The 21,498-nt window shown below is 32.0% G+C and overlaps 7 protein-coding genes across 7 annotated transcripts; 4 read left to right on the top strand and 3 right to left on the bottom strand. All coding sequences in view use genetic code 12, as the record gives it.

Moving 5' to 3' along the window:
* Positions 1–1,891: 1,891 nt before the first annotated feature.
* Positions 1,892–3,883, bottom strand: RJT21DRAFT_85186 (uncharacterized protein; the record flags this gene model as incomplete). Its single annotated transcript, XM_064885431.1, has 1 exon — positions 1,892–3,883. The coding sequence occupies one exon, from the start codon at positions 3,881–3,883 to the stop codon at positions 1,892–1,894; it is 1,992 nt and encodes a 663-aa protein (XP_064738744.1).
* Positions 3,884–7,102: 3,219 nt separating this feature from the next.
* On the top strand, positions 7,103–7,765 carry RJT21DRAFT_114105 (uncharacterized protein; the record flags this gene model as incomplete). The annotated part of the gene is made up of 1 exon (XM_064880221.1): positions 7,103–7,765. The coding sequence occupies one exon, from the start codon at positions 7,103–7,105 to the stop codon at positions 7,763–7,765; it is 663 nt and encodes a 220-aa protein (XP_064738743.1).
* A 4,596-nt stretch (positions 7,766–12,361) lies between these two features.
* DAD3 (Dad3p) lies at positions 12,362–12,718 on the bottom strand (the record flags this gene model as incomplete). The annotated part of the gene is made up of 1 exon (XM_064880220.1): positions 12,362–12,718. The coding sequence occupies one exon, from the start codon at positions 12,716–12,718 to the stop codon at positions 12,362–12,364; it is 357 nt and encodes a 118-aa protein (XP_064738742.1).
* A 372-nt stretch (positions 12,719–13,090) lies between these two features.
* RJT21DRAFT_120546 (uncharacterized protein) lies at positions 13,091–14,178 on the top strand. The gene has a single exon (XM_064881764.1). It carries the CDS (start codon positions 13,130–13,132, stop codon positions 13,976–13,978), a length of 849 nt encoding a protein of 282 aa, XP_064738741.1. The 5' UTR covers positions 13,091–13,129; the 3' UTR covers positions 13,979–14,178.
* On the top strand, positions 14,179–15,517 carry ARC40 (Arc40p). The gene has a single exon (XM_064881763.1). The coding sequence runs from the start codon at positions 14,298–14,300 to the stop codon at positions 15,435–15,437; it is 1,140 nt and encodes a 379-aa protein (XP_064738740.1). The 5' UTR covers positions 14,179–14,297; the 3' UTR covers positions 15,438–15,517.
* Positions 15,518–16,973: 1,456 nt separating this feature from the next.
* On the top strand, positions 16,974–18,950 carry RJT21DRAFT_35489 (uncharacterized protein). The gene has a single exon (XM_064884278.1). It carries the CDS (start codon positions 17,116–17,118, stop codon positions 18,907–18,909), a length of 1,794 nt encoding a protein of 597 aa, XP_064738739.1. The 5' UTR covers positions 16,974–17,115; the 3' UTR covers positions 18,910–18,950.
* Positions 18,951–18,990: 40 nt separating this feature from the next.
* ZCF19 (Zcf19p) lies at positions 18,991–21,399 on the bottom strand (the record flags this gene model as incomplete). Its single annotated transcript, XM_064883012.1, has 2 exons — positions 18,991–20,684; positions 20,898–21,399. 2 exons carry the CDS (start codon positions 21,397–21,399, stop codon positions 18,991–18,993), a joined length of 2,196 nt encoding a protein of 731 aa, XP_064738738.1.
* Between the last annotated feature and the right edge of the window lie 99 nt (positions 21,400–21,498).

Raw genomic sequence — 21,498 nt, 5'->3', positions numbered from 1 at the left:
GAATTCCTATCCCATTGTAAATCTTCTGGTAGAGAATCTTTCCATTTCTTAATTTGAATATTATATTCTGTAAGTTTATCTAATCTTGATACTAAATCTAAATCTTCTGTATTTGATTCATCATTTTCTTCTTCTGATTTTGTAAATATATCATTTAACATATTATCTGATATATTAATTAAATTAATCATTTTCTTTAATGGATTAGATATATAAGAAGGATCAATTATTTTACTATCTTTATTTTGACGTTTATTATATCCTTGATAAGTATATTCATCAATCCATTCCAAATCTGGTAAATCATTGGTTTCAGGAATTGATGCATCACTCATTTTTAATAGTGAAGGACGTCCCAATAATAAACAAATAAAATGATCAGCAACATAACACCCCCAATATACTCTACTTCTTATTTTAACATCCAATGGACTTAACTTATCCTTTGATTGTAAAAACCAAACTTTTGGATTTAATTGGAATCCTAAATCAAATCCCATTCTCATAGCATTTCCACTCAACATCCAACCACTTGAATTGAATCCATTACATATATCATAAAACGCCAATAATAAAAAACTCTGTAATGATGTGATTGATGGTTGACTTAATTGAGATAATAATAGATTCTTGGCTTCAAAATAATATTGTTTGGATTTATTATATATTCTATCCTCATCACTCATTCGTGATCCTAGAGCACATATACTGAATATTAAAACTTTTGAACAATATAAGCTATTAGGTTCAGGATTAAAGAAATCAGTTAAAAATGCTTCTCTAAAGATAAACATATTATGTTCAGGATATTGCCAAGTAAAGAATAATTTAATACAATGTAAAATATCTTCATCTTTATTTAATAATTTAATAGATAATGTTGAATTGGTTGTACCAGTTTTATTATTAGTACCTGATTTCTTTTGCTTTTGTATAACATTATCATTATATACACTTGTTGGTCCATAAACTGCTTCTCCTGAATCTTCATGAAAGTTTCTATTATTGGCTGAAGATGATACAGGGCTAGAACCTTTATTTCCACTTGAATCAATAATCTTGGAATCTCCATTGCCATGGGCAGAGGTTGGTGATGGTGGATTATTGGAACTTGGAGCCGATGGAGATTTCAATGATGATGAAGGAGTTGAAGTAGTGATTAACTCATCCAAATCAGTACCTTCAAGTAATTCCCGTTGTTTTTCAGGTTGTGACTTCTGAAGTTTAACAAAAAACTCACTAAGAGTTTGAAACTTATTCTCCAATGTAGTAACATAATTAGCTCCAGGACGTTTTTTCCTATTATCATTAATAACCTGAACACAATCAACTCCGGCCTTAACACATAACGCGCAAGGATTACCGAAATTACATTTGACTTTTTTTGATCTACATCTTTGACAACTTAATAATCTTTTAGAAGGTTGTATAGTATTTCCATTACCATTACTATTAACATTATTGTTATCTTCGTCTGCTTGAGTCATATCTGACAAATTAGGTTCTGCCAGAATTGGAACTGACTCGTTAATACCGTCGGACCTCAACTCGTCAGAAGTCCTTTTCTTAACCGTAGCCATCTACAACTGTCAAAGTGACTTGACTCTTCGTGACTCTAGCTTCGGCTATGAGCCTCTTAATCCTATTTTGGTTACGGGATTTAAGTTTATGTCTGATCGGATTTTTTTCTCATACAAATGCGAAGCGCTAATTGCAAAAAAAAAAAAAAGAAAAAGACATTTGTACCAGACAAAAGTCTGTCAGAATTTGGGGGTGGTTATGTCTGTATATCTATGACTAAACTAAACTAAACTAAACTAACTAAATGACTTATTGACTGACAAAACTTCTATATAGTATGCTTTTATAATGAATGAGTAATGATGTTTATCTAATTAAGAAATACGATTTGATAGGTGGTATATAAGACAGCTACAATTCCTACCACAATTAATATGTAATCAGCTGCTTTGAGGAATTTCTCAAGATTGGTTAACTTGTTCTTTATGGTCAAAGTCTTCAAATGGATCAAAGGAGGGTATATGTAGACCAATGGGATGCATGCAAAACATCCATTGAAAGAGACAAATTTATCAATGTTTTTGGAATTTAAATATGCAATGGTACAAATGGCGGATACCGATAAACCTCTAAATAAGTTCTTGAGCCATTTCACTTGAGGATTATATTTCCCCGATTGTTGATACAATTTCCCAGTTTCATTTTTATTTTTATGATTTGATGAAAAGATAACTGATTCTCCAATCTTAATAGCTGGGAATAATTGTAAAGGAGCTGTTAAAAATACAGCTAATGAGTATAAGATAAGGATAGATTGAACTGCAACATTACCTTGAGGTAAGTTCAAGATAATAATGGATTTCACTTGATCTCCGAATGAAGAATATCCAATAGTACCTATACCAACAAATAATACAGTGATGAAAAACATAGAGATTGATAAAACCATAGGGAATTTTTCTGGTTGTGCCATTGATTGTTCAATAGGCAAAATCAAACCAATCCCTTCAAAAGATGTTACAGCAACCCCAATTAACATTGACCAACTATTAGGGTTAAAACGTGTAATATTAGGCCCAACTCCATTTTCCAATAAATTAACTCCCGAGAACCAGAAGATAATCAATAATCCAATTATAATGAATAATGAAGAGATTAATGAAATTAAAGATAATTTAGCCAAATTTCTAATCAATACTAATGGAATCAATAAGATACATTGAATTATGACAATATTTGCTGTAGTGACAAATGAAGGAGTTGAAGGTAATATATGATCTATGAATGCTAACATGTTTTCAGCTGTAAATAAAATGTATGTGGCAACAAATCCGATTTGACTTATAATGATAGATATCATAATAGAAATCTTAAGAGGTTTACCATAAGTCTTATAACCCAATTCACCGAATGAAGTTAAATTAAGAACTTTTCTTGACTCAATCAACACAATATAACAGAAATAAGTTAAAATCCCAAATCCAGTTAATGCTAGAATAGAGAATAATAACCCTCCATTATAGAAAGCTCTAGGTAAAAATAATACTCCAGAACCTACTAAAGATTTGAATACAAGGAAAAATGCCTTTGGAACACTGGCAGTACCCTTGGGAGTTTCTTTATATTTAGTTGACGGTTTGGGTACTTGTTTGGGTATTGAATAATAGTGATTGTTATTAGATCTAGTTAATAAAGAGGCTTCTTCATCAAAAACATCTTCAAAACTCTGAGAATCATTAGCATGATTGGAATCTTCATCATCACTGAAATTTTCACCAGCAAAATGTCCATATATGCTTAAAAATTCAATGAAATTTCTTGTAAGAAAATTGGGAGGTTCTTCATTATTTCTTAAAGATCTATTAATAATAAATTCACGACGAAAACCACCAGGTACATTTATATCCAGAGCAGTTGATTCACGTCTTGTTTCAGTAAGGTAAGTAGAAAAAGATGAACTTCTTGTTCTTCTTCTGGGGGCACCAGAAGATGAAGGCGAGGATACCGAATCAGTCTGACCAATACGAACTCCATTGGGGTTCAAAGTACTTGAATCTTCTTCAATTTGTTGATAAAGTTGTCTAGCAATATCTCCACCTTGTAATTTAAGCATTTCATCACTAGGAACTAGATGCTTATTTATAGTCTTATAATCAAATTCACCCTTTGAAGATGATAAGTTTTGGATTTGTTCATTATAACTATTATTCTCGTAACGATTTAAAAAAGTACTACTGTTTTGTCTATTAGTATGATTTAGTATGTTTGAAGAATTAGATGCAACTGATACAGGTGGTGAGGCATGGAATGGAGAATTTGCCGAATTCGACTCACCTTTAACTGTAGGTCTTGAAACACTCATATTGAAATTAATTTATTACTTATCATATGTAAGCTGATTCTATAATCTATAGTGAGCAGATTAGTATATGTAGTTGAAATATTTAAGATTTTCCTTCGAGCCGTTAAAATAAAATAAACAACATAAACTAATCTGTATGTAACAACTACCTGTAGTAAACTGTGGAGTTGGATAGTACGTACTGGTGGATCTATTATTAGTCAATTTCCCTAACAAATTATTACTATCATTTATGTCAGCAGCGTGCGACTGCATACAGCGACTTATCTCATCCTCCACAGTTAAAAAAGAAAAGTACTGAAAATTTTTGTGATCAGAGTCCGAGCAACTGAGAGGCTCCAAAAGTTTTGTCGCAAAAACTCTTTGCTTCAAGCGACAGACGGAGAAATTCAGAACCAGTTGTGACAAAGACAAAAGTAACAGTAATGAAATGTCCGGTGTCCAGTTGATGCAGTCATTTGTCTGAATATCCGTTGTTCTGTCAGTATGGTGGAAAAAAAAACACTTATATAGCAATATGTATATGAATAGACGAAAGCCAAGACCATTTACGCAATACCGTAGCAGAGGGTAAACACAAGCGAGGTTTGACGTTAAAATGTAAGACCAAGGCCTCAAGGTTGTAACTAAGTTTGCGGACTACTTATTTGGGGTATTTAGTGAAGTGGGGATGTTCATCTCAAATGATTTAATTATTGCTTCAGATTATCCTGGATTCTGTGAAGTTGTAAAAAATTTTTCATTTTTCACTGATTTGAGTTTGACTGCAAACTAAAGGCAAAGCAAGACAGCTACGGTTGTGAAGAGATGAACTGCAATCTGTATTGCTAAAGATACGTCAGATCCGTATACGTATGTATGTAAGGAATGTACATATAGAGGATGCAAAAAAAAAAAGCCGACCAAGATCTCCCAATAAAGTAAGTGACAACGCAAATTGCGAGCTCATTCTCTGACAAAAATTAAGAAAAATTGGCACTGCTAAGATTATTGAGGTGACCAGAATTTTAAAAGGCAGACATTAATTTCTACAACATCAAATAAGCTTACGAGGTATAATTAAATAAGATTATATGAAACTTAATGGAACGTGATAACCTGTTCTTCTCTTTCTTATACTGTAGATATTTAATAGTATGGAAAATATTCTTCAAAGTACCGACGATAGAAAAGCACAAAATAATTTTCTTATCCCCACAATTCATTTCATGTTATTATTTGCGTAGTAAAATTCATAACTAAGAAACAGCAAAGATAGTCGAAGTCAACTTTCTAAATGGTACGAAGGAAGGCGAAAGAGAATGTAAAGTTAATAAGTAGAAACATTAATTAGTCTCCATACCCCGGAGAATATTACCTGTAGGCAAGGATTCTTCTACCGAGGATATGACTAACAGAATAAGCCAAATTTTCTACACCTAAAAATAGTCAAAACATCAACAATAAAAAATAGACTTGCTAAATAAAACTAGACTATACATGATTCTTGGATATAATCAATTCGTTTGTAGTTTCCAAAGCGGCACTTAATGAAATCAAATGAAATGCCAGAGACGAAAAGATATGCATTCAACCCCAAATTTCAGATCCAACTAGACTAAAATAATAAACTGAGTGAGACCCGCCCACAGAACCAGGCGTCTGAGGTGCATGAGGATTATGTATTGTTAAAGCCAGTCGTCTGTGCCAACTTCACGATTGAACAGCTAACTCAATTTCACAAAGACTAAGACAAAAAGATTAAGAAATCACAGAGAATATACGAAGATCGTCGACAGACTGTGACGAAGAGATATATCACATCTTGCCTAGTGGATAAATGGAAAGGAGTTTAACACACACCAAAATTCCATAGTCAAAAATTATTTTTTTGGAAAATCAAAAAGAAGGATTTTAGGTATTGCGGAACCTTTCCACATAGGAGATAGTATGCAGAAGAAGGACATTGGCTACGAATTTTAGGATAAATCACATTGCCGCATTTGATAAGAATGAAGACTATGGAAAAGCAACCACTTGTTCTGTAATGACTTTCATATCTTGTCACAGGTTATGAGATTATTTTTTGTTAAATAGATTCGAATTTCAATTTACAGAAAACTTGTAGGCCCAGAATATGCAGATACTTTATACAGCGAATTATATAAGTAAACGATCATAATGAGAACATACCATCTTGTAAAATAGAAAAAGCTAAACATTGACATTAATACAGTTAGATTTGAGGCTATGAGAGTTCGTCATAGCTTGACATCATCGTCAAGATATCACAAGTGTGTGAAGTACAAAAATAATTCACATTTATCCATCAACCCTCATCACCCTCATTACACTTCCAGAAATTCTCATAATCCAAAAAATATTTATCAGAATGACAAAAAATGCAATCATCTAGAAAATGACCATGGTCTCAAGAAAAAAAAACAAAATTTAAAGCTCGGATAAATTCAATGCATAACCCGACTATAATGACATAATTAAAAACTGATGCTCTGCTGACTTACATTGCAATAATTAAGAGCAGTAATTTACAATGCAATAGTAGTGGTTCGTACATAGCCTATTCTACCGAATACAAAGTAATGTTCAAGGTATTTATGTTCTAAATAGTCATTCAAAAAGTAAACGATGATAGAATCTATATTAAGATCTCTCCGTCATTATGTTTGTTAACAATTAAATCTTATGATAATCCAAATAGGTTGAATGATTATCAGGGACAAGAAATAACTTTCATAACCCCCATCAACCACGGCATATAATCAAGGTATTAAATGACTTGATGATATTCTTCTTGCAGTAGTTAGTATACGCTTTTCTTAAGCATTTTAGTCATATTTCTTATTCATCATGTGCCTTTCACCACTTTTAGTTTTATTTTTTGTCAGAATTCTCAATTTTACAAGATTTTGTCTGATTATCCCCTATCTCAAATTTTGTTTCTTTTTCTCATATGCATTTCTTTTTTTATTTTTTGATCTTTTAAGTTCTGTGTGTTGTATTCCGCATTTCAATGTTCCATATTTCCATACCCATTCCAAAGAAGGGGAAATTTGACATCAGATGCAAAAGAATTTTAGGTGCGAGGCAGAATTCGAGTTCGTATACGTATATAAGTAAGACGAAATTTCCCAATCTTATTTTCTAATTTTAATCCTTGGTCCACTTTTTATAATTCAACTTCAAATTATATCTATTCATATCATACATACTTTCATTATGAAGTACATATCACAAGACGATATGGTAATAACCAGATCGACCATTAATTCTCATGCATCTACCCAAGAAAACATTGACTACTTGGAATACATACCAATGGATCAAGAACATTACTTAAATAACAATTTAAACTTATTAACTTTCATTAAGTTGAACAATAAGACTACCTCAGATGATTTAATCACTTCAAGAATAAAGAACATTTGCTGGAGAAGATGCAATAAAAACATATTCAACGTGGATGAATTACCACCTCATGCAATCAACTGGGATAAGAATTCAGATATCACTTGGTTATTTGGACCAAAAGTCATTGTCCCAGAAATAAAAGTTGAAGATAATACCATCGAAACTTCATCATACTACAGTACTTTTGAAGAAGACGAAGAAGTCTGTTCCTTATTAAGTGACGACGAAGATAGCCAAAGTGAAGTTAGTTCTATCTTATCATTTGAAAGAAAGAACTCTGTATCATCATCAGCCAGCTCATACTTTGAAGTTGATGAAGATGACGAATATGAATACAATTTAAGATCTTCCATCAAAAAGTCGAACACCAAATCTGCAAAGAGAGTTTCATTCCACTACATTGTCAATACCAGAGAAATTATAAATGGTATCTCTTTTGACTATGACTTTTTGGACCGTGAATGCTTATAAGTGCTTGACTGGTTCAAAACTATAAAATATTCCTATTGCATTATTTCATCATTTCTTTCTTTATAGAAAGAATTATTACTATTACACTTAATTGGTTAATTTATTATCATTGCTGTGTTTCAATTCTCGGTTTCCTTTAATTTGCATTTTTTATATGGTCATTCCCCTTCAATTCTTTTGTTGTATTTTATTATACTTTAAACTAACATTGGTTTAAGGCATTAATGAATTCTTTAGTATATAATTTTTTAGACAAAAAGTATATGCATTATAATATAAAAATCATTCATTTTCGAACACTTTAACTTGCTGTATTTCACTACATTGCGATTAACTAAGATTGACATCAGATATTCCTCTATAAGCTCCAGAATCAAAAATGTCATATGATAAAGAATGCTTTTAGGTTTAGCGGGCTAAACTAGTAGTGCCCACCTAATCTCCGTTTTAAAGCGATAGTCACGTGCGTACTAAAAAGGTACTTCCTTAGATCCAGTATTAGCAAACAAACTACTACATTTCATGTGATTATGTTGATGATTGCAAATAAATCAGAGCAATCGGCTAGACCTTCATCAAGCATATGATGCTGGTGGAGAAGCAATAGTGAAGAGACTACGCGTTATGACCTAAAATAATAGGACGAATATAGTGAAGATAGAATCCAACAAATATTTTTACCACAGCTAGTTAGTATTTTTTTTTCCGTGTTAGTATTGCTTGCTTTGAAGATTATTTTTCATAGAACCGTAATGTGCTACAAAATAAGCATTGGGGAAATGTTTTTCGGAAGGGCCTATTATTCGGAATGCTTCCCGATATAGTGAGAGAGTTCCAGAGTCTCGGCTCATTTTTAATAACTGCTAATTTGTTGTTCTATTTAGTGTATCTTCTTCATGCTTGGTATATCTAAGATTTCCTGTAAGTAAAATCCCGTCCATTCACGGTCTTGTGTAACTTGTCGCTGTAAGAAGCTCCCCAGATTACGGTACAGACTGCCGGGGTAAAGATAATGACACTACGAACTTAGATAATGCCAAGCTCAACTTATTCATTTTCTGGTATAACCTTCCCCCTACTTATGACTCTTACTTTCATTTACATTTAAGTAGTTGTTGCGTAGTGAATGGATAGATGGGACTATTTATTTTTGTAGTTTTTCTCCACTTGCGTTTCATTACCTCTTGAGGAAACCATACCATATTGATTTTCTTTTTTGTTTCCATTTTGCTCACAGATACGATCTGAATTCTCGGGAATGCGCGCCGTCCATTGATGCGAGCGGTAAAAGTAAGATTCAGAAAGTAATTCTGGAGATAGGAGAGTTTTTTGGTGGAGGGTGGCTGTATGCGCGTGGAGTACCAAATAGAGTAGTTTGGTCTTTGCTTTACATTCTAGAATCCTATTGTGGCCATTGTCCTATTTACCTTTTTCCCAAACAACTACATTTGAAGAAGAATTAACACCAATATTAAGAAGCTGGCGAACGAGGAAAAGTTTCCTTATTTGTTAAGAATTGGTGGATTGTACTGGCTTATTCTGAACCGTCGTAGTCAACTTGAGTTCTTGGTTTTGACTAGTTTTGGTAATCGGCTTCATTTATTCCTTCACAACGGATTCACGTTCCATGTTTCTCCTCCATAGCATCGTACCATCGTAAATCGTTCAATATGAAACATATTCGTCGTCTTCCGATATTCGACGAAAGGTGGAGAACTCAGAATAAAAATACGAAGTTGCCAAATCCCAACCTTAAATAAATACAACCTAGCGGAAGGGCCTTCCAGCATCGCTAATCCTGCCCTCTCGGGAGTTAAAACTCTAAAGAAAATATAAAAGTTGGAGTTGTGACACCAAACGAAATAAATCTGAACAGTTTCCCAATACGGAAGAACAGCAGACAAAAACCAATTTTTTGTCTGACCGAATAGTTTTTCCATACGTGCACAAAACTCAAGTTTCTTTTTTTTTCTTTTAATGCAAAGTTGGATTCTAAATGTAAGTGAAGGTTTGAGGAATCATTTTATATGCCTCGGAAATTTGGGCTCTCACATATCCACTCTTTCTCATAGATAAATTCTTATTATTATCACATTTACACTCCCGAGCACACATTTATTTGAGATTTCTATTGTTCGCACACTACTTACTTTTAGCGGTATTAAGTGTCGTCATTGCTCATTTCCATCTTGGTCCGCCACCCTATTCGCATTTCCATTTGGTCCACCACTTTTAAGTATCTTTAACCTCCTATCGAAGATTTTGGAAATATACTTACACATAGTTCCATACCTTTGCATTGTGCCAAACGCCTTTCATTGATTTCTTTTTGTATTCTGCAGATCTCTCTTATAGGGTTTTTCATATTTGGCAAGTGTACACAAGGATGTTTGACATTTGGTCCGCGTCTTTCTCCTTATAATTTTCAAAAGATGATATACACTTTTCCATTGCAACCATAGTTCCATTTGGTCTGGCTCATTGCTTCCTTAATTATTATACATCAGTCTTCATGATATGGAGATAAGAGTATAGAATTATTATTTTCAGCCGAACCATTAATGGGCATCGACGGTTGGATTGGACTACATAGTCTACGGTGGCTATTTTTTAAGTCATAATTAAAAGTTGAATTGAAAGCTATAGTTTTAATAGTCATTAATTCTAATATTCTTTAATTCTAATATTCTTTAATTCTAATATTCTTTAATTCTAATATTCTTTAATTCTAATATTTTTCTTTCTTTCTTTTCAAATTTGATTTATTATCAGAATAATGATGTTATTACAATGTTCATTGATCAGATTAATGAGCCTACAAACAAGTAACACTACTTAAGTAATCAACTATTCGCATACTTCAATTTTCTACAATCATTTGCTTAATTATCTAATTATAAGTCCATTATTGTTCTGCAAGATCTACTTCGATATGGTGCATTCTGTTGCATGAATCCCTTTTGTGTTGAAAGAAAGATTTAATTATGAACTGCATCATGACTGAGAGAATCTCCATGATTAAATTATATATGTTAATGGTCTCACATATCGCTTCATCAATTCCTTCAAGAAATATAATTTATCTTGTCTGATATCGTGCACACGATCTAGATGTTGCAAATATGTAACAGATATGTTTCAATGATGTATCACCTATATCAGATCAGCCACCCTTATCTCTTATCTTTTATTAACTACTAATTGTGCTTCCCATTACTTAAGCTTATTACTAAGCTGTCTGGGACATTATTAGATCCTAAATTACTATATAGTTACACAATTCCTCTACTTTTATACTTGCATCTCCTACTGTTCCTTTAGATGTGTGGATGTTGGATGTTTTATCTCAATAAACAAGCTATACGTAGTTATACACCTGATGAATTTTATGCCATTTTAGTCTTCAATCTACCAACCATATGTATTGCTTCTAATAGTAATATTGCACTTTCTATAACATTGAATAATGTATATAAGTACATAAAATGAACCATATAAAAGTTGATTATAGAAATATATGAAATTAATAATCGTTTGTCACTTATGTGCATTGAGGGTAATAGCAATCTGACCAGAGTATAAATAGCTTACAAATTTTTTTTTACTTTCCAGTTTTCTACTTTTCTTCTTTCCTTCTTTTCTTCTTTTGGTGCTTTAAGTTTTCCCAACCCCATAGTGCCTCGTTGTAGTCGAAATCGTAGGAAAATGGTTTATAAGTATGTGATAATACTTTATTATAATCAATCTAGGATATTCTACTAACTCTATGTCGTAAAAAATGCCTTATGGTATAATTAATTTTCCTCAACTACTTTGCTTAACTAGTTTAATATAAAGTATCATTTATTCATTATAATACTCTGTAGCCTATAAAACCTTTTAGATCTTAACCATTGTTACTCTATGCCTGACTTTTGACAACTGCTCAGGGGCTCGCCCAACCGCGATACTTACTAGACTACCATTACTACTGCCATGATTATATTTCTATTGTTAACATAGGTTACTAAGACTACTTAATTGAAGACTTCAAGAGGACTATTCTTAGGAGAAAATTGTGAATAGATTTCACTGGACTAATTATACTCTATGCTCATTTAATTCTATAAAACAAGATATCTGTTCGCTACAAACAATCTACAAATAATTAACAAAATTTTTGTAGTTTGTTAAGTTATTACAAGTATTGTGGGACTTTAAGTGTAGGGATATACATTCTAGTACAATTAACTATATCAATAAATATTTTAGGAACAGTGTCATGATTGATCGATTCAAATATGTGGAGATTCTCAGAATAAACTGTTTGTGCCATCACCTTCATTAACCAAGACAACTCGTATTACAATTCACCATCTAAAACGTTAAAACCAACCATTACGTAGGGGGTTAGACACACAGACATATACTTTATACTTCCAATATCTTCAACATGAATTACAGTCACTTGGATGATGATAGCTGCATACAAGAGCTGGACATTTACAACTGTCCAACAAAGGGCCATCAATCTTCACTACTGGATGAGTTGTGTGCTTTCATCAATCGTCGCGAAATATAAATACAAGACCACTATCTTGTCAGTTATCTTTTTATTCACGAGTTTGCTTCCTCTTCATCATCTATTACACCCTCTTGTTGTTCAAATTCTTGATCTTCTACATCATTATCTTGATCGAGAAACAATGTGTAGACAGCCCCCTTAAATAATGTATGAATTAAACCAATCTTGACTTCAATATTTCGTAAATTTTCAAGAAGAACATGTGAATTACCTGATTCTGGATTTGATGCTAAACTAGCTTTAATGGAAGTGGACTTAGAAGTCAATCGCGTTATTTCGTTATTCAATGTTATGAGTTGTGAATTGAGAAATTGATATTGTTGGAGAATTTCAAATTCAACAGGAAGCAAACCTGATGATGATATAGATGAAAGATCAACACTTGCCATTATTAATTCATTAACTGTCTTCTAATGAATTCTAAGAAACTATTGGACTAACACTATGGTTCCTCTTGTTTATTGTTTGGTACGCGCAGCAGTTTTAAATATAGTGAATATATGAAACTTGTACATTTTACCACCCAAATTGCATGAAACAATTAATGAATCATTCTCAAATCATATATTCTACTAGATACTTGATTAATATATAGAATCATCACAAAGGTATTGTAATCTATTAACTGCTTTAACTATAATAAATAAATTTAAAGAAAAGCACGTGACCACATCAGATTCCTGCACAGAGCCCCCCAAATTTCATCTTACCATCTGTCAAACAAAGGGGTCATTATCAAAGAATGAAAAGTCGTGAAGAACACTAATTTATCATAACATAGACACTCAATTGAAGGGACAATGACTTCAGTATCTAACGGTACCAACACGTTTGTTGAAGCGGTAGCTCCAATAGTTCCAAAAGTTTCGTCAGCTGACCCATCTTTGCCAGCTAAAGAAGAGCAAGAAACTCAAGGTACTAACGATCCTAAGGGTCCAATTACTAATGAGACAGTTCCAAAATCTGAAAAGAAAAAGAGATTAGTTAGAAAGACCAATTCTACTAATCCAATAAAATTAAAAATATGGTTAGCAGGTCATGCGGTTACAGTTGGATTTGGAGTTATTTCATTATTATTTCAAATCTTATTCCTTCCAAACTTTTATTATATTAATACGATATCTTATCGTTTATCATTATTAGGAGCAGTTGCAGCATTAACAGCTACTTTCAGTCATGTATTTGGATTAGAATATTTACCAGCATTCTCAACTTTGGTATCCCACCAAAATTTTCAATACTTGATTTTAGCCTCTGTATGGATTTTTACTTTCAAGTCAATTTTTAAAATTATCCCTTACGTTCTTATTTCACTTTTACAAATTTCAAAACATTTAAATATTGAACCTGTTTTAAAGGAAAAGGCTTTATTGGCTACTGTTATTGCTTACGATGAATTGGTTCTTATTGCCTATTTATTATTAAGAACTTTATTCTTTAGAGGTTCTTCAGGTTATCAATTAACAATTTTCTTAGTATTCTATTGGCTTAGAATTCTTTATAATAAAGAAACGAGAGTATTATTTGAAACAATTGTTGAAAGACTCGATGGTAAAGTCAGCAAGATTGAAAACCCTAAGGTTCAACATGTATGGACTAGAACCAAACAATTCTTAGATGCTAAGGAACATGATAACCATAACGCTTAAGAATTACAACTACCTACTCAAACAATACGTTTTATCATATTATCGTATTATCATTATCATATTACCATAAATTTACATAAAATTCACAACCTCTCTCTGTAGTACTACAATTAAATATACATGTTCAAATGCTTAACTATGTAATTGTAAGTAACGTAATGGCTAGGCAAATTTTCCTGCACACAGCCACGACCACCAACTCCTTTTTCACCATCGGCCAAATTAGACCGACCGATACCGTCGCTCTACCATCACTCTTCAGTCCAACCGCAATTAACAGTAGAGTAGACTCCTGTTAATAAATAAATAAAAAAAAATCATGTCCGCACCAGTAATTTACCAATTGGGTCATCAACCAATTAAAGATCATACCTTTTCACCTGATCGTTCATTCTTAGCCATTACTAAAGGTAATGAAGTTGAACTTTATCAAGTGTCTAGTAGTTTAACAATTAAACCTAAATTATTTACTATTTTAAAGGGTCATGATAAAACAGTTACTTCTGTTGATATTTCTCCCGATGGAACTAGAATCTTAACTTGTTCTCAAGATCGTAATGCTTTAGTATGGGAATTTGATGGTAATGATTATAAACCAACATTAGTATTATTAAGAATTAATCGTGCTGCAACAGTTTGTAAATGGTCACCTGATGGTCAAAAATTTGCTGTTGGATCTTCTGATAGAGTTATTGCAGTTTGTTATTATGAAGCAGAAAATGATTGGTGGGTATCTAAACATTTAAAGAAACCTTTAAAATCAACCATTACTAGTTTACTGTGGCATCCAAATAATGTCTTATTAGCAAGTGGATCTACTGATGGTCATGTTAGAGTATTTAGTGCTTTTATTAAAGGTATTGATGAAAAACCAGAACCAACAGTTTGGGGTTCAAAATTACCATTCCAAACTTTATGTGGAGATTTTATTAATGAAACTGGAGCTTGGGTTCATGATGTTTCATTTACTCCAGATGGTAATGCATTAGGATTTGTTAGTCATGATTCAACCATTGGTATTATTTATCCAGAAGGTGAAGGATTAGCTCCAAGATCTATAATTAATGTTAAGACTCAATATTTACCATTTAAATCATTTGTATTTTTAAGTAATAATAAATTAGTGGTGGGAGGTCACAATTGTAATCTCATTGTCTTTGAAGGAGATGAATCAGAATGGAAAGAATCTTATAAAGTTGAAAAACAAAAGGATTTAATCAATGATATTCCTGAAAGAAAAGATAATGATGATGAAGAAGAAATTTCATCTCATCAAGCTTTAAATATGTTTAAACAATTAGATTTAAAAGGTAGAGTTAATAAGCCAAGTAATGGAGCTGATGGTTCCAAAGCTTTAAGTACTATCCATCAAAACACTATTTCTAGTATTAGATTATTTAGTAATAATAAGGTTAGTACTTCAGGTATTGATGGGAAAATTGTTATCTTTACAGTTTAATTAGATTCTACATTTGATAAATAATTATGAATAAATATACTCATATATATTAAAACTAGTTAAAGCAATATATAATAGGTACTATAATTTTTATGTTAGTCAAGGTACTTTTGGAAAGAATACTCTTATCCTCAACCCACAATTCATACAATACTAATAACTATACGTCAGATATTGAGCTTTGGTAAAAGGGTTATCTTCACGTTATTTTGGTTCAGAAGCAGAACTGAAAATAAAGTTTATCATCATTATAGTCACTAGTATTTGAATATGGTAAGTGGTTTTAAGTTTTAATGTAAGACTTACTATTTGTGAAAGAAAGATGACATCATGATCATAATGAATCAAAGTAAAAGTAAAAATACATGTACAAGTACAAGTAAATAAGCATAAGCTCTAAAGAATAGTTAGTATAATGGCTCTTAATATCATAATAAAGCCAGTTAACCAACCCATTTCTCCATATCAAACACAGTTGATGATTTATCTTTGAAAATCAGATGGTGATGCATGTATTTATCCAATGGCTCAGGATTCACCGGACAGAGTGTTGTGTTAACAATCATCATAAAGACGAATCAAAATTCCTGAGAAATGGGTCGGATCGACTATAGATCCGAAAATATTAATAACATACTCTTTAATTAACATTAACCGTTAGTATAAAAGGTTCCATATTCGATAATAAGCACATTTCACTCTTAAAATCAATCCTAAACTATACACAACAGACACTTGTAAAGTCATAAACGAAGAATTCCTAAATTATTTTGTCCTGCATTTACATCCTCAGTAAAAATGTTACATCAATGAGTTTAATCACTAATCGAGTCTATGTTGTATATAATAAAGTGTTATTTAGAGTAAGATCTTTATACTGAACGAATATGTACATACCAATTCATCATGAAGACTCTCTTGTTCACTGTTTACTACAGTACTTAAGAATAGAACTAGTAAAGTTGGAGTGGAAAATAAGTGTCTCGAAAATTTTTTTACGACAGCTTTTGATGGGACTGCGAAGAGTGCGGGTAACTTGTACTGGTTAGGGTATGTGTTTGCTATGGTACTATGGAGGTGGAGTGGACGTACATATACATATACACAGTATAGTATATAGATAATATGCATATATACATAGTATATACGTTTATAGATATATAGATAGACTGATAGTATATAATATCATTAATCAGTTAGACCTATGCTCTACTGTACTGAGCCAAACATAAGCTAGCTAGACTTTCGCAGTAATTAAGGACCACTAATATAGTACAACTCCCCTATTCAATATTCCTAAGATAGAAATAACTGAGATTTATATAGGCTAGGACTATCCAGTAGTCACTCAAACCACCGAAACCATCCACCACTCACTATCTCTAATTCAATCTACTCTATTCACTTAGTACTACTAGTCTCTAATAACTCCGTGTCCGAGGGCAACGTTTCGCAGTGACTCAAAAGTCGTTGCCGCTGCAGCAATGTCGCAGAACCACAAAACTGCTAATTAAAGATGAGCTTATGGCTGTGTGCCTTTAATTGTAACTCTAAATTTTATTTTAATTTCTAATTTCTAATTCCGCTCAGTACTGTTTGCATATTATACTGCTAGAAAGAAAAGTCAGTGGTTGCCGAGTTATCATTAATTGCAGCAATTCCTCTATAAATTGTCAGAATGTCCGATGGCTCAGACAGTAACGAAACCGAACCATTATTAGCGGAGAACTTTAGAGAGTCATACGGAATTAGTGATGAAATATCTAAGGATAAATCTCATCGTATGCTAAATAGAGTTGGCTATTCAACAAGTGACTTAACCAATGCCAGTGTTGACTTCGGACAAGAATTCTTAAGAAAACAACCTGATGGTCCAATAGAATTACATCGTGCTTCTACAATCTCATCTCAATATCAAAAACCATTATTTCATAGATTATTTTCAAATCAATTTACTGTATCTAATGCCAATTCTCCTCATGACAATTCCTTATATACTGGGAATACATTTACTTCTAGATCAAGATCTGGTAGTTTTATCCTTGGACCTCTTGATCAAGCTAGTGTATATTCAGTATCTGATCCTGAACATCAAAAGAGATTAAGTATAATTAGTGTAATGCGTCCAAGTAGATTGATTGGAAGTTATACTCAGTTATGTAATTGGTATGATTATTATATTGAAAAGGATACTATGAAATCAAGAAAAGCATCAGTAAGAAATTATTATAAAGAGCAGAATGAAATTATTAAGAGATTACAGGAAATTGATAATTTCTTAGATGCGGGAAAGATTCATTATAATATGTTGAGTCATTATGGACAAGATTCCAGAATCTTAGCCACTCACGTGGAAGAGGATGAAGATATTGATGAAGAAGATACTGATATTGGAATTACTACTACTTCCAATTCTCATATTACAAGGCAAACACTGCAACATAGTGATTTAGAACTGCAACTGCATCTGCATCACCTTATGAAGCATAAATATTCCCGGTTTTATGATGTTCCAGGAAATGTAGATCAAAATGGATCTAAATTCTTAGGATATGATGAAGAAGAAGAAGCTTCTCAAGTATATATTGCCATTATGGTTAATTTCTTTCTAAATTTCATATTATTGATTGGGAAACTTATAGTAACCCTTTTAACTAATTCTATTTCCGTTGTGGCATCGTTAGTGGATTCTATCTTAGACTTTTTATCTACATTCATCATTTTTATATCCAACAAATTAAGTACTTCAAAAGATTGGAAAATACAACATGCATACCCTGTAGGAAGAACAAGATTAGAACCTTTAGGTATTCTTGTATTTTCTATTATTATTATCATTTCCTTTGTTCAAGTTGGACAAGAAGCATTTAAACGATTAGTATTTAGTAATCCTTCCGATAGAATAGCAGCACAAATTGGATTAGATTCAATTGCAATTATGTCTATTACTATTATAAGTAAAATTGCCTGTTGGGTATGGTGTTCAAAGAGTAATTCAAGTTCAGTTCAAGCCTTAGCTCAAGATGCAGAAACAGATATTGTATTTAATTTGGTATCTTTAGCAATGCCAACCATTGGATTTTATTTAAATATTTGGTGGTTAGATCCCTTAGGAGCAGTATTATTATCCATCTATATTATATTTGGTTGGAGTAAAACTGCATTTGAACATATTAATAATTTAACTGGGGCAGCGGCTGATCCATTAGATTATAAAGTTATATTATACCTTGCCTATAGATTTGCTGAACCTATAAAACAAATTACTGCCCTTAAAGCTTATCATGTAGGAGATAATTTAAATGTTGAAATAGATATTGTATTTGCTAAGGAAGAATATAATCTTAGCTTTAAAGATTGTCATGATATGGCTGAAGCCTTACAATATTCAATTGAAACATTACCTATGGTTGAAAGAGCATTTGTTCATATAGATTATATGGAAGGTAACTATAAGGGACATCTTAAGTAAACTGAAATATGTATATGTATATGTATATGTATATATATATATATATCTATATATCTATATATGAACTCTATAATATTTATTCTATAATGCAAAATTTTCCTTTAGAAGCGTATTCAATCCCACCTTATACTTGGAGATTATATCATCCTGATTATCCTGACCAACTCTACTGAATTTATCAATTAAAGTACGCAAGTCTTCAGTAATTGGATGATAATTAGTAGATGCAATCATTAATTCAGGATCATTCTCCAGTACTTCATCGAGGATTGTTAATTGCCGACTTTTATGAAGATACTTTAACAAATTCATTAAACAAATGGCACTGAAATAGAAACAGAAATGAATTTGATCAGATAAATAGGCAAAGTATGAATCACTTTCTATAGCATTAACAAATCTAACCACTTTATAAGCATGACCCACCATTTTAATTAACCCATCTTTATTAGTATTAGCTAAGATATATTGAATATTATTTTCATCATATAATGAAGAATTGTCATTAATTGTAGAAGGTGAAGCATCTTTCTTAAATGGTTTAATCACACTAGTTCTCAGAAAGTTATAACAATAATATATAACCAATGAACAGAAATTATAATTTAATTCGACAAATTGTAAATTAGGTTGAGAGAATAAATATTCCCATTGATCATACCACATTCTCAATTCTTCCTTAACGGTTTTAAATCCAATCTCTAATTCCCTTAGATCTCGAGTGGAGCTAACATTATTGAATTGAACTTGAACAAAATTATAGGCTATTAATAAGATTCCAATTTCACTAACCATTCTACCATCGAAATTAGTTGCACTAGGTAAACTTAAAGTGGCTGTACAATAATTAAGTCTAATTTCATCAACTACACACATTCTACCAGAGAATACGCAGTTGATTAAATGCACAAGACATAGATGATTATAAATCCGTAAGATTGTTAGAGTCTGATATTCATCGGAATCTAATTCATCATATAAGACTGTAAATGGTGAAGTAGTAGTAGTGGTAGTAGTAGCTGTAGCTGTACTTGCATTTGCATTTGGTGAAGAAGTAATTCGATTATTATTCTTAAACAATGTCCCAAAGGTAGATTTGGTTATAAAGGTGGTTAATCCGATACTTGATAAGAACCAAGCATCAAGATTGAAACCTGCTAAATCCAGATCGATCCCTTGAGGATCATCATCATCATCCATTGTAGTAGGAACAATAGATGAAAGCGATAACAGATAAATTGATAATATGACTAAAGATTGAAGAAATTCAATATCTCCACTATTATCCGATGTACCTTGAAATGCCGTATACTTAATTAATGAACTATCTAAATCTTTAACAAGTTTCTTAATTAAATCTTTATATGTCTTCTTTTTCCTAGTAAAATTATTAATATCTCCAGGACTAACCCCATTCAAAGAATATCTCAAAGATAGTAAACAACAAGTAGTCAAAAGTAATGAAGATTTATATCGTATCCTTTCAATTAATACTTCTGTTGATAAACTCAGAGGAAATGAAACCCAACGTCCATAATTTCTTCGGAAATCATTCATCAAATCACATGCTTCAGCTAATGTCAATATTCCTAATGAAAGAATATCATCAGATGGTTCGAAATATGCTTTAGTTGTTGTTGCTTTCTTTATAGTCGATAAATTTAGTAAATCATATATAGGTTTAGGAATATCTCGACTTGGTATTTGATTACTAACAATTGAAAAGGGTGCTGCTTTTAATGAAGTTGTGGGTGATTGAAATGAAAATTGACTATCTACATTAGTATCTTCATAAGCTTGAAATTCATTCAAATGACTTTGATGTCCAGTATTGCTTCTATTGGTATTATACAAACTTTCAAAAAATGAAAGTGAAGGAGTTGTAGGAACTGAGGACTTTTTCATAGAACTAGCTGCTTCTAGAAGCAATCTGGCGTCATTGTTTATTAAGTCATTTTCAAAATTATTATTATTATTATTATTATTACTGTTATTGTTATTATTGTTGTTGCTAGTTGTATTATTGTTACTAATATTGGAATTGCCATTCTTCAACAAGGACATGATTTCAGTCAATCCTCCATAAATAAGATCAAGTTTCCTATCAGTTTCAGAATTATCACTCATGACAGAACTAATCGAACTATTAGTCATTGGCATTGGTACAGCTTCTAGCTCAAATGAACAAGGTTTATTAAGAAATATACATCTTAAACATGAATTCCGTTCTGAAGATCTAAAGCATCGAGTCTTCTGTCTTCGACATAGATCACAAGCTTTCAATGTTCTGGTGGCCTGAGCTGCTTTTCTATTATCACCACTGATCGAATCACCAACATCTTTATCCTTTTTAGTTCCTGCCTTCTTAGTATACTTCCGTCTCTTAGTCTTGGATTTCCCCTCTAAGTCTTCAAGTTCTTCCTTTATTTCAAGCTGCTCAACTATGATTTGAGGAGATTCAAAGTTCTCAGTACTACTGGACCCATTCATACTTAACATTAATAACTTTAAAACCAGGCTTCTACTACAAATATCAGTGATTGTTGTTAGAGTTGGATCTGAAATATTTCACAAAAGGATCGAAATACC

The sequence above is a fragment of the Scheffersomyces amazonensis genome, assembly GCF_036850825.1.
Source record: "Scheffersomyces amazonensis strain UFMG-HMD-26.3 chromosome Unknown RJT21scaffold_3, whole genome shotgun sequence".
NCBI lineage: Eukaryota > Fungi > Ascomycota > Pichiomycetes > Serinales > Debaryomycetaceae > Scheffersomyces > Scheffersomyces amazonensis.
The sequence above is the reverse complement of the archived record's forward strand: the minus strand, read 5'-3'. Positions and strand labels throughout refer to the sequence as shown.